This window comes from Cricetulus griseus (genome assembly GCF_003668045.3).
Source record: "Cricetulus griseus strain 17A/GY chromosome 1 unlocalized genomic scaffold, alternate assembly CriGri-PICRH-1.0 chr1_0, whole genome shotgun sequence".
NCBI classification, from domain to species: domain Eukaryota; kingdom Metazoa; phylum Chordata; class Mammalia; order Rodentia; family Cricetidae; genus Cricetulus; species Cricetulus griseus.
This window is the reverse complement of record NW_023276806.1, coordinates 220,752,394-220,769,123: the sequence shown is the minus strand read 5'-3', so window position 1 is coordinate 220,769,123 and position 16,730 is coordinate 220,752,394. Positions and strand designations below refer to the sequence as shown.

General features: G+C 37.1%; 1 protein-coding gene across 1 annotated transcript; it reads right to left on the bottom strand.

Annotated features, from left to right (window-relative positions):
- Positions 1-629: 629 nt before the first annotated feature.
- On the bottom strand, positions 630-10,389 carry LOC113832635 (BET1 homolog). The gene is made up of 4 exons (XM_027389854.1): positions 10,216-10,389; positions 5,777-5,901; positions 3,327-3,383; positions 630-1,678 (listed from the first exon to the last, which is right to left on the bottom strand). The coding sequence occupies exons 1-4, from the start codon at positions 10,232-10,234 to the stop codon at positions 1,523-1,525; spliced, it is 357 nt and encodes a 118-aa protein (XP_027245655.1). The 5' UTR covers positions 10,235-10,389; the 3' UTR covers positions 630-1,522.
- Positions 10,390-16,730: the final 6,341 nt, after the last annotated feature.

Below are 16,730 nucleotides of genomic sequence, written 5' to 3'. Positions count from 1 at the left end.
TGAGTCACACTCTGACTGCCTAATAAAAGTATCTGCTTGGAGGCTGTATCATCATCTCAAGACCTGAAGCTTTACTTTGAAAATAATGAACAGTTATTGAGTGTGGACATGAATAGCACTTCCTCTGGTGAGTCAGGAGCTTTCCTCTCTGCTGTCTTAGGGATATCTCACAGTCCTTATGAACAAATAGAGGCTACAAGCCTCAAACAAATGGAGAAGGTGTGGTGACTGGAAGGCACAACATCTAAATCACACTAGCATTTCTTCCCTCCCCCTCTGCCCTGTCTCTTTATGTCACCTAACTGAACGCAAGTTTAGTGTTTGGAACTCAAGTGACAAACCACACATGAGCAAAAAGAATTGAAAACTCATTCAAGCCCAGAGGCATAGACTTGTGAGTAAAAATAGAATTAAAAGATTTTGAAGTTAGTCAAAATTTGATTACTTGTTCTGATTTAATAAGGATGTTCATTTTGATTGATTTTGTTTGGAATCTGAGCTTTGGGGGGATATTTCTTAGATTCTGTGTCAATAATATAAGACACTTAAGGAGCCACAAATATATTTTCATAAAAGTTTATTTGAACTTAGAAATAGGCAAATGTCTAAAGTAGGAGCAATACAGAATGGTTTATAATATTTGAATATTTATTTTTTACTTAAATCCACCTTGCGTTTTGATTTCTGTAAGCAAGTAAAATGGAGCAGAACAACAATCCTCTGAAGTCTGGATTCGATGCCTGCATATTTTCAGTCCCTGTTTGAGCACATGGGAAAACAAAGGCGATTGATTTTCCTGAACATTTCATTTCTACACAGGGTTTAACAATCACTGAGCTTCACATTATTCTGACACAAATAATCATCAAATGTTCCACCTAAGCAGCTAGACACCAGAAAACTATTCTAAAGCAGGTCAATGGAATTTATCATTAAAATAAAAAAATACCTAAGTTGATACACATGTATATATAGTAGGCTCCCATAGAAATATGTCAACAGCTTTACTCAAGGAAGTCTTTATACGAAGGATTCACATGAACAAACTTATTAAAAAAAATCATAGGGAAAAGGAACTTCGTACCTATATGGTAACAAGTAAGGGAAAGCCCAACATCCCAATGATGACCTCAAGCAAAAGAAAGAGAACATTCCACTACTATCCAACAACCACCACAAAAGTTGAAGTCAGGTCCTCTAGCATGCTATTGCTCTCCCACTTGCTTCAGAAAATTACTTACATAACAACAGAGTATGATATTGGTATTCAATCTGACTGGAAAACATTGGTACAGTCACAATGACTTCAGGCTACTTCAATACCCCTGAAAACAGGGATCAAAATGAGTCAATAGGGAACAGTAGTCAAAAAACATTATATGGTATAGTATGATTTCTGAAAGAGGAAAGCTCCAGTAATCTTCAATGAAAAAGGTCATTAAGAATGTTGGGATGCTGGCTATCAAAGTGGAACCCCAAGACATTAACTGCAACAGATTCCAAGACCACACTAACTTGCAAATCACCTCAGTTTAATAATCCAGTAAATGACAAAAAAGACAAACAATGAAAACAACATCATATAGCATAGCAATTTTGTTTGGCTTCCTCTGGACAAAATCTTCAGTCTTCCCATGGTTTTACCTAGAAATCCAGTTGTAGAATCAAACTGTGAATCCTGTGAGAGTAACAAAAACAAAATAAATTCTAATATTCTACACATGCTCATTCAAGCAATTTACATATGGATATTAGTATGTATTTTAAAGATAATTTGTATGTTTAATCAATTCAAGTATCTATTTACTAGCTTGGGAAATCAACCTGATTACTCCATGCAAAATACAGCAGTTTTCTCAGTGGCTCTTTCATTATCCAATAAGCATTTCTTTCAGTTCCTGAGCGTAATTAAAAAAAAACTCAAACGATTTGGGTCCTTATTTCAATTATATAGATAAAAAGCCATTAACAATAAAGGCAAGTCATTTATGTGCTATACAGCATGTCTTTGTCTGCTCTCTGTATGGAACTATTTTCCCAAGGTCAAATGTGTAAGTGTTCAGATACTAGGACTTCAGCTAAAATTTAATATTGTTAGCACAGAAACGGTAGAGCCTTTTGTTTAGACAAATGACTTTGAAATACAGAGAAATTTACTACAAGTTAAGAGAAAATAAAAGTTGATGTAGCAATAAGTGGAGAGGATTTAAATACATACATGAAAAATGCCAAATTCAAATAGAGCCAGAGAAGCCATTAAGATGAGTAGACTAGCCCAGGTTAGAAATCATGCCCTTGCATTAGAATCGCAGTACCCTGAGATGAGAAGGGACCACTCAATGAGGCTCTGCGGAGCTGAGTCTCCACATAGGTCCCGCTTTGAAACCCCTACTTCTTCATGGGAGTCCGTGCACTGGAACCACCTGGACGCTTTTCACAAACTACATATGCCTGGGCTCCTCTCCAGGAGATTTTGAATGAGCTTATTTAAAGGAGAAACCGGAAGATCCATCTTCAAAGACCACTGCTCTCAATACTGTACTTGGTTTTACATGGTTGTTTTTGAATGTGTGTGAGGAAACAAAGGGGGGCGTCTAGAAAAGCCGGGTATCCAAAGTTAGCATTAGTGATTGGAAGGCGGCTCTGAGAAGAAAAGGTGCGTGCTGTTGAGCTTGTTTCCACTAGAAATAAAGGGACCACGTCTATGCAAATCTGAGGGATTTGCTCAGCGGTAATTCTTAGGAACCAGAGCTAAAGGAGTATGCATCTGTTAACTGAAAAGCATTTAGTTGGCTGCAGATAAAGTGCTTTTTGATTGCCTAGTTAATAAATTATTAGTGGTCTACCCATTATGATTTCTAAGACCACTCAAAATAGCCATTAGCCTTCAGTCTTTAACAGTGCTTTATACCCAGGATTAAAATACATTGGCTTCAATCTTTACTTCTTATTTACATTTTAGACAAGAACAATGCAAAAATACATTTGATAGAAATTATAAACTAATTAGCTAAAAATGGAGTGAATCCATTAAGATTTACAATGTCAGGCTCTGTTTTAACAGGATAAAAATGAAGAATGGGGGTGGGGAGCGAGGTAAGAGGAAGAGCCAGGAGAGTTGAATATACTCAAAATACATCATAGGAAATTCTTGAAGAATGTATTAAAAGATTATTTTTAAAAAGGATTAGACAGCAGATAAATTATAACTTTATACAGTTGTTAACAAAAAAGATGCTTTTAAAAATGTAATTCCTTACACCTGGTCAACACACTAAACTTGAAAACATTAGTTGTAATTTCTTAGTTAAATTGTAATGTCTTACCATTTCAGCTAGTAGTTTGTTTTGATTTTTAACTTCATGGCCTATTTCAATGGAAAGCTAAGAAGGAAGCACACACATTACTACTTACAGGGAGGCATTCAAAAGTGATAAACTAAAAGCAACAATGCCATGCTAAGCACATTTAACTTCTCAGATGAAACTGTGTTCTAGAAATATACACTCTCTTCTGACACTTTGTCCAGTGAAGTTATTGGAAAATAACCTTAAAATTTTTCTCCTCCAACAATGAACATATTCTCTTCTCTCTTCCTATTATCCAATCTCTGTGCTAATATTCTCCACCTCCCTCCTTTATTCTAGCATACTTTATGCCACGTTTTTGCTTTTTTCAGTCATATAAAAGTATTCCTTTCTTATATTTTAGTAAACATGACTACTCAACATGACCAGTTCTACCACAGACATATTTATTTAGTATTCTCCTAAGAAAATATGACATTTATTTGACTATAAGTCTACATTCATTAAAGACTTCTGCTTCAATATAATAATAAATTGGAAAAACCCTTAAAGTTAATGTTACCTATAACCTAAAATTATATAGAAAGAATTTGAGTGTGTAAAACAGTATAATTATAGCTGCTATGCAAAATTATACCTCATACCTTCTACAACAAATTCATCAGAGGTTTTCCTTCTAAGAAGCTTAAATAAATACAATTAATTACTGAAGCTCTTTGTGAACAACTGTAAATGTTCTCATTTTAATCTGTGTGAAATCCATATATGGAATTATACTAAAATTATGGAGATCAGATAAGCCTTTCCTCCAAATTCATCCAATCAGAGACAGCAAAGCAGGCAGCCCAACTCACCCAACTACTTTAGCATGCCATTCATGCCAAGGAAGGGAATCTCCAGTCTTCTAACATGGAAGTTCAATAATCAACACTACAGGGTTTTCTTTAAGACATCCAACTCTGTTCTTGCCAATATTATGTTTCTTACTTCTTAACATTATACATATATAATAGATTAAATCATTTTCATTAATATGACTTTGAAAACAATACCATATTGTGAGTACAAGCTGGAAACAATCTAATTTTTCCATGATTGAAATTAAATACCAATTCCATGTGACAATGTGAGATTCTACTAAATGCTTCACAAGTGTATAGCATGTTTATTGCAATGAAGAATCAATGACATATTTTTTAAATCACTTTGTTTAATCCCTTTAACAAAAATTTACTCAGTATTTCTAAGAAGGAATTATACTGCATGCTCTAAATGACCTTAGGTCTATAGGAGTTAAAACTAGATATAATACTGAGATAAAGCATGGAGAGAGGCAGATGTAGCAATGGAGCCTTTCATGAAGAAGACAACTTCAAAGGAGGAAGATGATGACACAGTTTGACTTTAAAAATACGAATAGGGGCAACAGTATGCAGAGAACAAAAGAGAACTCTCAGTTGTCTGGCAGCAAAGCCATATGAATTCTGGACGTGTTGGAGAGACGTTCTTAAAGGCTGGGGCCACTCTCTGAAGAACATACAGCACAATCGGTCTACAGAGGATGAATTTAATCTATTAAGCAATGGGAATCCAAAGACTTCTGAGAGGGCTTTAACAAAGGTCTACTGATGACTGTAACAAAATCATGTAGACCAGGGCAAGTTGAGACAGTCAAGAGATTCTCCCAGGGGTCTATGCATAAAAATTATGGCCATGTTACAGAAATATGAGAAAGCTCATAACTCAAATAAGGCTCAAAGATTTAAGTGTGAAATGACTTATGTATTATATTTAAGCCACTAGCAGAAAAGGCTGGAAGGGTTATTTCAGTGGCTCTCCTGATGCATTTCCAATGAAACTATTACAAAACAAATGTAAATTTGCTCCCCCTTCAAACAGTGACATTCTTTCTCTTCTCTTCTTTATAATATTGAACCTACTTATTAATATTCTGTTTCTGTTATTCTAGCACACTTTGTTTTCCCTTTTATTCATATAAATTAAATGCTTTCATCTATATATTCCTTACATTTTACAATGTACAAGTATTCATATGAACAAGTCAAATACACACATACACATTTAATATTTTCCTAACAAAATATGGGCAATTCTTTGATTATAAGTCTAGGCTGATTATTTTAAGTATGTTTTCTTTACTATACTAACAAATTGGAAAATTACAAATTAGAATTATCTATGACCTAAAATTACATAGAAAGCATGACTGGCTGTTTGAACCACTGCAATAAATATATAGATTTTGCTAAATACACAATTAAGGTTTGAGAAAAAAAATAAACAAAACTACCCTATCTTTCAACTTGCCACACCGTCTTACTTAACAGGTAGCCTGAACTTCTGGTGCACACTGACCTCACAGCAAGTGTTCAAATGAGTTGCTTACCATGAGGCCAGGAAGTTCGAATACACAAGTCAAGTGTGAACAGCCCTGGTTCTGTACTTACAGATTTGATGGCAGTCACTTTGCTTCTCAGACTTTCAGTGAGTCTGTCGTTTTCTTCTTCACAGGCATTATAGCCACTACCAGCATAGCCATAGTTCCCATAGTTGCCAGGAGGTCCTCCTTCACCTACAAGGATCAGAGGCACATGTGAAGGATTGCAAAAACAGAAGCTACTTTCGAAAGCTTAGTAGTTAAAAAAAACTGAAAAAGACCCCTGAAGGGCGTTGCAGACCATATATATATATATCTATAACAGTCACACTGCAAATCAATTTTAAAAAATCAGAACCAGAGATATAACAATTATTTTCATATCCTCTTTTAAACAAAGTATGCAGTTTCCTCAATACACATTTATTGATCACTTACTGATTGCCTAAAAGACACTGAAATAGACATTGATACACAAGAATATTTGGGAGGATTTTCCTGCACACTAGAAATACATGTTTTAATATAGGACATAAACAACAAACCATCTACCCATCAGAAAAGCTTGACTATAAGAGGAAAGGCGGGGAAGAAAATGTGGAAGGGGTTCTAAAGGCAGAAAGATGGTGTTTATTTTACTAGCAACCTTCACTTATAAGAAGCAAATGGTGGGCCAGGCATTGGTGGTGCACACCTTTAAATCCCAGCACTTGGTAGGCAGAAGCAGTTGGATCTCTGTGAGTTAGAGGCCAATCTGGTCTACATAGCAAATGCCAGGATAGACTCCAAAGCTACACAGAGAAACCCTGTCTCGAAAAACAAAGGGAAGTAGAGGGGAAACCATAAGTGAAAACCAAGGAAAGAGATGCAATGACTTGTAGAGGCCATTAGCAGAAATTTCTGAAGAATTTCACTCAGTTTTCAACATATATTCAAGAAGCTACCATGTGTCAACTCTATTTTTCTGCGATGTTTACAGAACTTGAATTCTGGTAGATGGTTTGGAAAATGCAGCACCCTATTACTCTGTCTACCACAGTACTTGACAGTCATCAGGAAAACAACAGGTACAGTGAGCATCCAGCAAATAATACATAGGTGTGTTGGGACTGAGGGTACTATTTCACCAAGTTTTTATAAACTGATGACATCATTTTCTTAGTAAAGGAAAAAAGTGGGCTACACATTGAAGAAGAATTTAGAATAAAACAAAGAAAATCATAAAGAACAGTGACTAAAACCATTCAGGATTTCTAGGAGAATAAATTGACCATGGCTGTGGCAGTACACTGTATTAGCTTCTGACTTTCCAGATATGGGACCTCTCAACAGAAGGGCTCATTGGTCTTAGTCAGGCATTGAGAAGCCTCACTGTTGGATGGACCTAGAACTGGAAATTTTAATATTGGGACTACAGAAGAACAAGACACCCCAAACTTTGAAACGGTTTGACAAGAATGCAGAATGTTTTAGAGGGACTAGATTGTCCATGGATGGAAGCACCTTCTCTAGTGACTCAAGAAGGTAGAAGAAAGGCACAGGCTATAGGCTGCCATAGGCTCAGATTGCCAATGGAGTAGCAATGGTAGGAAGAAGAATAGGAATAGCTGAGAGAGTGGGTGGCAGGAAGTCTAGTAGCTGCAGCTGAAGGATGGTTAGTGTCTGAATAAAATACTCTTTCAAAGCATGGCGCCAATTTAATTTTATTAAAGTAGCAAAACTCTTGAATCCTTACAGCTTTGACTGTATAACATCAACACTGACCTTGAGATTGAACTGTAAGAGCATAAACTAAATTTATTCATTTATCATTCTTTATCTCCATAAACACACACATACTACCACCACCCTAACCTTACTTTAAATGGATACCTATAAATTAACTGAGTAAAGAATACAATTTTAATTTACTGCTAAGCAACTTTGTCAAAAGCAGTGTGTCTCATGCTTCTATTTCCTCCCATACATAATGTGTGCTATCTATGTGTCAGACATTTCTCCTTGTACCACAAAATCCACAACAACAAAATGTTGAATATTCCAAACAGATGGGACAGTTACATACTCAAATTTCTTACCAACTACTGGCATGCTAACATTGAATTCTCAATACATGTTTTCAAACAAATTACAAGCTGTTGAACTGGGCATAATCATTTCTTCCCATTCACCAACCAAAATCACCACTTAAAATATTCTGAGCAAACTCCAACAAGATCCAAGACCTTTAGCTTGTTTTATGTGACTACGGAGCTGGGTATGACATATTGACCAGTAAGCAATTTTGGAATGGCTAAAGGTAATCACTGGATAACTCTATTAAAATTAATAGGTGTTTTATTTCTTTTGCTTTGACTTCCTGGCCAATCTTAAGTTTAGTTTGTTCTTCTCCTTCCCAATCCTCTACTCCAATGCAGAAAACTAAAACTAAAATAAAATTTCCTATCAAACTTGACTCCATTGTTGTTCTGTGAAAATTACTTACTACCATGAAGAGCTGTAGAAAAACAAGGCCTGAAGGTCATCTTCAGCCCAAGTCATTTCTGAAAAGCGCTTCTTTGAAGCATGTTCTATCAATAATCAGGGCAATTTATTTAACATCAAATTTTTACATATGATTGTTTATCATGTTCACTATTTCAAATTTAAAATTTCAGGTAAATACACATTGGTACTTTAAAAAGTCTCCTAACTTTACAGAAATGTAAGTAATAACAGACTTTAATAGTTACCCACTTCTAGACTGCACAGGCACTTTAATAAGAATCAGGAGGGGACTGCAGTCTAGTGATTCTTAGTTAATGAAAATCTATTTAATATCTTTACAATCAAAGCTATGAACCTATTGTCAAGTCCCTGCCCTGCATGTAATAAAAACAGCACAGCACAAACAACATCTCAATAGGCCAGGCCTGCTGCTAAAATGTAAACTCCTTAGACAGACAAAGATTTTCAGAGTGCCTCAGGGCCCTAGCTTCAAAGAGACCTGATGACCATAACCTCTTGTACACATCATTTGTAACTCTATTCCTGAATCTTTGTCATCTTCCCATCTGGAACCTACTTCTCCCATTCCCTCTTGTCAAAGGCACCCTTTGAGTTCCTCTGGTTCCAGAAAGTAGACAATGACCCATGTATGATTAAATCTCTACTGAATTCACTATCTGTTTAACTTAATTGATATTGGGCTGAAAAATTACCACCTTGGATCATAATTTGTCTTCTACTGCAGAAGCATTTTTTCCCCTGCTCTTCAGTTACATTGGACACTTTGGGAAGTACACCCTGGGTCACAAATGGTCACCCACAAAAGCTTATGTTGCAATAAATGTTGCCATTAGTGATGAAAGAATTCAGGCATATAAGACTAATCTTGTTTGAAATTAGTTCTTTAGGCTATTTGACATGGACTACTTTCTTCCAGTACTTGCAAGCTTTCAAGAAGCTCAATTTATAAATTCTTTCACATGCAACTATTCATCGATATCTTCCTAAGTCTATATTACTATTGCCTTTCACTGCCATTATTTTTCTATGGTTTTAAATTACCCACTCTCTACTCCTATAACCAACCTTATTAAAAATACCAGTATCTCTCTGAACTGTCACGAGTATTGTATTACTTCTCAAGACAATCAAAATTCATACCAAGCAGTGAGTTCTGGGCTGCAAAATAGCCTTTATTTATTTTCCTTGGCTAGTTTTAAGTGTTTGTTCATTGACTGGCTTTAAACACCTAAAACTTTTCTTAAACACTTTTTTTTGTTTTGTACAATTTTCCAACTTATGACAGAATGGTAACATCCTATTCAATGTTCCATTCATTTTTTCCCCCAAGCATGCTGTCCTTCTTAAAAACAACAAAAACCATGTTAATAGAGGAGGTCAGAACCAGAAAATGCTATTCTGATTATTTTGTTATTACTTCTCCTGATCCATAAAGGCAAGAACAAGTGTTAAGTCATCAAAACTTACCACCGTCTATTGCCTTAACAGAGGGACAAGGTCTAGGTCAGAAATATTCCGGGCCAATCGCCTTTGACCCAGACCTTGACAACAGGCACTTTGATAATAATGACGTGTAAATTTACCTTTGTCACTCGCTGCAATCATACTAAGATACCATCATTAGTGAGCTGGGGCGTTAACATCCCCTCTCCAAATGTCATTTCGAAGAAAAGTAAGTTCCAGAATGGGTAAAGAAAAGGGACCAGAACTAGGAAGGAAACACAGCTACTTCCCAAACCAGCAGATAAAGCAAGAAAAACCTAGACTACCAATACTTCGCCACTCTGTGAAACTTACCATAAAACTTTCCTCTAAACTAAACTGCTCAGAATTGGGACAAATGATGCGCTTCCACTGGGCACCTCCTTCAAAGAACCCACACAGCTCGCCTTCCAACCCCAGAGTCATTGACAGAAGGCCGGCAGAGTTCCTCCCTCGCCCCTGCTCCCGGATCCACAGGTCCCAGGCTGCCCAAACTTCGAACCTCAGTCCTGTTCTTACCCAGGCCTGCACGCCTCATCCTGCCGGGAGGGGGAAAGGCGGGCGAGGAGGAGTGGGTAGGAAAGGGCCAGGGTCGCCGGACCGCGGCTTCAGTCCCAGGGCCTCTTAGAGAACCAACTTTTTGCCTCTGAGCGCCACGACATCAGTGAAGTCTAAACACCGCGCTGGTTTATGTCGTCACCCGCATACTTATAGGCGGTCTGCACTAAACCTCATTGCAGACCGCCTATAAGTATGCGGGTGACGACATAAACCAGCGCGGTGTTTAGACTTCACTGATGTCGTGGCGCTCAGAGGCAAAAAGTTGGTTCTCTAAGAGGCCCTGGGACTGAAGCCGCGGTCCGGCGACCCTGGCCCTTTCCTACCCACTCCTCCTCGCCCGCCTTTCCCCCTCCCGGCAGGATGAGGCGTGCAGGCCTGGGTAAGAACAGGACTGAGGTTCGAAGTTTGGGCAGCCTGGGACCTGTGGATCCGGGAGCAGGGGCGAGGGAGGAACTCTGCCGGCCTTCTGTCAATGACTCTGGGGTTGGAAGGCGAGCTGTGTGGGTTCTTTGAAGGAGGTGCCCAGTGGAAGCGCATCATTTGTCCCAATTCTGAGCAGTTTAGTTTAGAGGAAAGTTTTATGGTAAGTTTCACAGAGTGGCGAAGTATTGGTAGTCTAGGTTTTTCTTGCTTTATCTGCTGGTTTGGGAAGTAGCTGTGTTTCCTTCCTAGTTCTGGTCCCTTTTCTTTACCCATTCTGGAACTTACTTTTCTTCGAAATGACATTTGGAGAGGGGATGTTAACGCCCCAGCTCACTAATGATGGTATCTTAGTATGATTGCAGCGAGTGACAAAGGTAAATTTACACGTCATTATTATCAAAGTGCCTGTTGTCAAGGTCTGGGTCAAAGGCGATTGGCCCGGAATATTTCTGACCTAGACCTTGTCCCTCTGTTAAGGCAATAGACGGTGGTAAGTTTTGATGACTTAACACTTGTTCTTGCCTTTATGGATCAGGAGAAGTAATAACAAAATAATCAGAATAGCATTTTCTGGTTCTGACCTCCTCTATTAACATGGTTTTTGTTGTTTTTAAGAAGGACAGCATGCTTGGGGGAAAAAATGAATGGAACATTGAATAGGATGTTACCATTCTGTCATAAGTTGGAAAATTGTACAAAACAAAAAAAAGTGTTTAAGAAAAGTTTTAGGTGTTTAAAGCCAGTCAATGAACAAACACTTAAAACTAGCCAAGGAAAATAAATAAAGGCTATTTTGCAGCCCAGAACTCACTGCTTGGTATGAATTTTGATTGTCTTGAGAAGTAATACAATACTCGTGACAGTTCAGAGAGATACTGGTATTTTTAATAAGGTTGGTTATAGGAGTAGAGAGTGGGTAATTTAAAACCATAGAAAAATAATGGCAGTGAAAGGCAATAGTAATATAGACTTAGGAAGATATCGATGAATAGTTGCATGTGAAAGAATTTATAAATTGAGCTTCTTGAAAGCTTGCAAGTACTGGAAGAAAGTAGTCCATGTCAAATAGCCTAAAGAACTAATTTCAAACAAGATTAGTCTTATATGCCTGAATTCTTTCATCACTAATGGCAACATTTATTGCAACATAAGCTTTTGTGGGTGACCATTTGTGACCCAGGGTGTACTTCCCAAAGTGTCCAATGTAACTGAAGAGCAGGGGAAAAAATGCTTCTGCAGTAGAAGACAAATTATGATCCAAGGTGGTAATTTTTCAGCCCAATATCAATTAAGTTAAACAGATAGTGAATTCAGTAGAGATTTAATCATACATGGGTCATTGTCTACTTTCTGGAACCAGAGGAACTCAAAGGGTGCCTTTGACAAGAGGGAATGGGAGAAGTAGGTTCCAGATGGGAAGATGACAAAGATTCAGGAATAGAGTTACAAATGATGTGTACAAGAGGTTATGGTCATCAGGTCTCTTTGAAGCTAGGGCCCTGAGGCACTCTGAAAATCTTTGTCTGTCTAAGGAGTTTACATTTTAGCAGCAGGCCTGGCCTATTGAGATGTTGTTTGTGCTGTGCTGTTTTTATTACATGCAGGGCAGGGACTTGACAATAGGTTCATAGCTTTGATTGTAAAGATATTAAATAGATTTTCATTAACTAAGAATCACTAGACTGCAGTCCCCTCCTGATTCTTATTAAAGTGCCTGTGCAGTCTAGAAGTGGGTAACTATTAAAGTCTGTTATTACTTACATTTCTGTAAAGTTAGGAGACTTTTTAAAGTACCAATGTGTATTTACCTGAAATTTTAAATTTGAAATAGTGAACATGATAAACAATCATATGTAAAAATTTGATGTTAAATAAATTGCCCTGATTATTGATAGAACATGCTTCAAAGAAGCGCTTTTCAGAAATGACTTGGGCTGAAGATGACCTTCAGGCCTTGTTTTTCTACAGCTCTTCATGGTAGTAAGTAATTTTCACAGAACAACAATGGAGTCAAGTTTGATAGGAAATTTTATTTTAGTTTTAGTTTTCTGCATTGGAGTAGAGGATTGGGAAGGAGAAGAACAAACTAAACTTAAGATTGGCCAGGAAGTCAAAGCAAAAGAAATAAAACACCTATTAATTTTAATAGAGTTATCCAGTGATTACCTTTAGCCATTCCAAAATTGCTTACTGGTCAATATGTCATACCCAGCTCCGTAGTCACATAAAACAAGCTAAAGGTCTTGGATCTTGTTGGAGTTTGCTCAGAATATTTTAAGTGGTGATTTTGGTTGGTGAATGGGAAGAAATGATTATGCCCAGTTCAACAGCTTGTAATTTGTTTGAAAACATGTATTGAGAATTCAATGTTAGCATGCCAGTAGTTGGTAAGAAATTTGAGTATGTAACTGTCCCATCTGTTTGGAATATTCAACATTTTGTTGTTGTGGATTTTGTGGTACAAGGAGAAATGTCTGACACATAGATAGCACACATTATGTATGGGAGGAAATAGAAGCATGAGACACACTGCTTTTGACAAAGTTGCTTAGCAGTAAATTAAAATTGTATTCTTTACTCAGTTAATTTATAGGTATCCATTTAAAGTAAGGTTAGGGTGGTGGTAGTATGTGTGTGTTTATGGAGATAAAGAATGATAAATGAATAAATTTAGTTTATGCTCTTACAGTTCAATCTCAAGGTCAGTGTTGATGTTATACAGTCAAAGCTGTAAGGATTCAAGAGTTTTGCTACTTTAATAAAATTAAATTGGCGCCATGCTTTGAAAGAGTATTTTATTCAGACACTAACCATCCTTCAGCTGCAGCTACTAGACTTCCTGCCACCCACTCTCTCAGCTATTCCTATTCTTCTTCCTACCATTGCTACTCCATTGGCAATCTGAGCCTATGGCAGCCTATAGCCTGTGCCTTTCTTCTACCTTCTTGAGTCACTAGAGAAGGTGCTTCCATCCATGGACAATCTAGTCCCTCTAAAACATTCTGCATTCTTGTCAAACCGTTTCAAAGTTTGGGGTGTCTTGTTCTTCTGTAGTCCCAATATTAAAATTTCCAGTTCTAGGTCCATCCAACAGTGAGGCTTCTCAATGCCTGACTAAGACCAATGAGCCCTTCTGTTGAGAGGTCCCATATCTGGAAAGTCAGAAGCTAATACAGTGTACTGCCACAGCCATGGTCAATTTATTCTCCTAGAAATCCTGAATGGTTTTAGTCACTGTTCTTTATGATTTTCTTTGTTTTATTCTAAATTCTTCTTCAATGTGTAGCCCACTTTTTTCCTTTACTAAGAAAATGATGTCATCAGTTTATAAAAACTTGGTGAAATAGTACCCTCAGTCCCAACACACCTATGTATTATTTGCTGGATGCTCACTGTACCTGTTGTTTTCCTGATGACTGTCAAGTACTGTGGTAGACAGAGTAATAGGGTGCTGCATTTTCCAAACCATCTACCAGAATTCAAGTTCTGTAAACATCGCAGAAAAATAGAGTTGACACATGGTAGCTTCTTGAATATATGTTGAAAACTGAGTGAAATTCTTCAGAAATTTCTGCTAATGGCCTCTACAAGTCATTGCATCTCTTTCCTTGGTTTTCACTTATGGTTTCCCCTCTACTTCCCTTTGTTTTTCGAGACAGGGTTTCTCTGTGTAGCTTTGGAGTCTATCCTGGCATTTGCTATGTAGACCAGATTGGCCTCTAACTCACAGAGATCCAACTGCTTCTGCCTACCAAGTGCTGGGATTTAAAGGTGTGCACCACCAATGCCTGGCCCACCATTTGCTTCTTATAAGTGAAGGTTGCTAGTAAAATAAACACCATCTTTCTGCCTTTAGAACCCCTTCCACATTTTCTTCCCCGCCTTTCCTCTTATAGTCAAGCTTTTCTGATGGGTAGATGGTTTGTTGTTTATGTCCTATATTAAAACATGTATTTCTAGTGTGCAGGAAAATCCTCCCAAATATTCTTGTGTATCAATGTCTATTTCAGTGTCTTTTAGGCAATCAGTAAGTGATCAATAAATGTGTATTGAGGAAACTGCATACTTTGTTTAAAAGAGGATATGAAAATAATTGTTATATCTCTGGTTCTGATTTTTTAAAATTGATTTGCAGTGTGACTGTTATAGATATATATATATATGGTCTGCAACGCCCTTCAGGGGTCTTTTTCAGTTTTTTTTAACTACTAAGCTTTCGAAAGTAGCTTCTGTTTTTGCAATCCTTCACATGTGCCTCTGATCCTTGTAGGTGAAGGAGGACCTCCTGGCAACTATGGGAACTATGGCTATGCTGGTAGTGGCTATAATGCCTGTGAAGAAGAAAACGACAGACTCACTGAAAGTCTGAGAAGCAAAGTGACTGCCATCAAATCTGTAAGTACAGAACCAGGGCTGTTCACACTTGACTTGTGTATTCGAACTTCCTGGCCTCATGGTAAGCAACTCATTTGAACACTTGCTGTGAGGTCAGTGTGCACCAGAAGTTCAGGCTACCTGTTAAGTAAGACGGTGTGGCAAGTTGAAAGATAGGGTAGTTTTGTTTATTTTTTTTCTCAAACCTTAATTGTGTATTTAGCAAAATCTATATATTTATTGCAGTGGTTCAAACAGCCAGTCATGCTTTCTATGTAATTTTAGGTCATAGATAATTCTAATTTGTAATTTTCCAATTTGTTAGTATAGTAAAGAAAACATACTTAAAATAATCAGCCTAGACTTATAATCAAAGAATTGCCCATATTTTGTTAGGAAAATATTAAATGTGTATGTGTGTATTTGACTTGTTCATATGAATACTTGTACATTGTAAAATGTAAGGAATATATAGATGAAAGCATTTAATTTATATGAATAAAAGGGAAAACAAAGTGTGCTAGAATAACAGAAACAGAATATTAATAAGTAGGTTCAATATTATAAAGAAGAGAAGAGAAAGAATGTCACTGTTTGAAGGGGGAGCAAATTTACATTTGTTTTGTAATAGTTTCATTGGAAATGCATCAGGAGAGCCACTGAAATAACCCTTCCAGCCTTTTCTGCTAGTGGCTTAAATATAATACATAAGTCATTTCACACTTAAATCTTTGAGCCTTATTTGAGTTATGAGCTTTCTCATATTTCTGTAACATGGCCATAATTTTTATGCATAGACCCCTGGGAGAATCTCTTGACTGTCTCAACTTGCCCTGGTCTACATGATTTTGTTACAGTCATCAGTAGACCTTTGTTAAAGCCCTCTCAGAAGTCTTTGGATTCCCATTGCTTAATAGATTAAATTCATCCTCTGTAGACCGATTGTGCTGTATGTTCTTCAGAGAGTGGCCCCAGCCTTTAAGAACGTCTCTCCAACACGTCCAGAATTCATATGGCTTTGCTGCCAGACAACTGAGAGTTCTCTTTTGTTCTCTGCATACTGTTGCCCCTATTCGTATTTTTAAAGTCAAACTGTGTCATCATCTTCCTCCTTTGAAGTTGTCTTCTTCATGAAAGGCTCCATTGCTACATCTGCCTCTCTCCATGCTTTATCTCAGTATTATATCTAGTTTTAACTCCTATAGACCTAAGGTCATTTAGAGCATGCAGTATAATTCCTTCTTAGAAATACTGAGTAAATTTTTGTTAAAGGGATTAAACAAAGTGATTTAAAAAATATGTCATTGATTCTTCATTGCAATAAACATGCTATACACTTGTGAAGCATTTAGTAGAATCTCACATTGTCACATGGAATTGGTATTTAATTTCAATCATGGAAAAATTAGATTGTTTCCAGCTTGTACTCACAATATGGTATTGTTTTCAAAGTCATATTAATGAAAATGATTTAATCTATTATATATGTATAATGTTAAGAAGTAAGAAACATAATATTGGCAAGAACAGAGTTGGATGTCTTAAAGAAAACCCTGTAGTGTTGATTATTGAACTTCCATGTTAGAAGACTGGAGATTCCCTTCCTTGGCATGAATGGCATGCTAAAGTAGTTGGGTGAGTTGGGCTGCCTGCTTTGCTGTCTCTGATTGGATGAA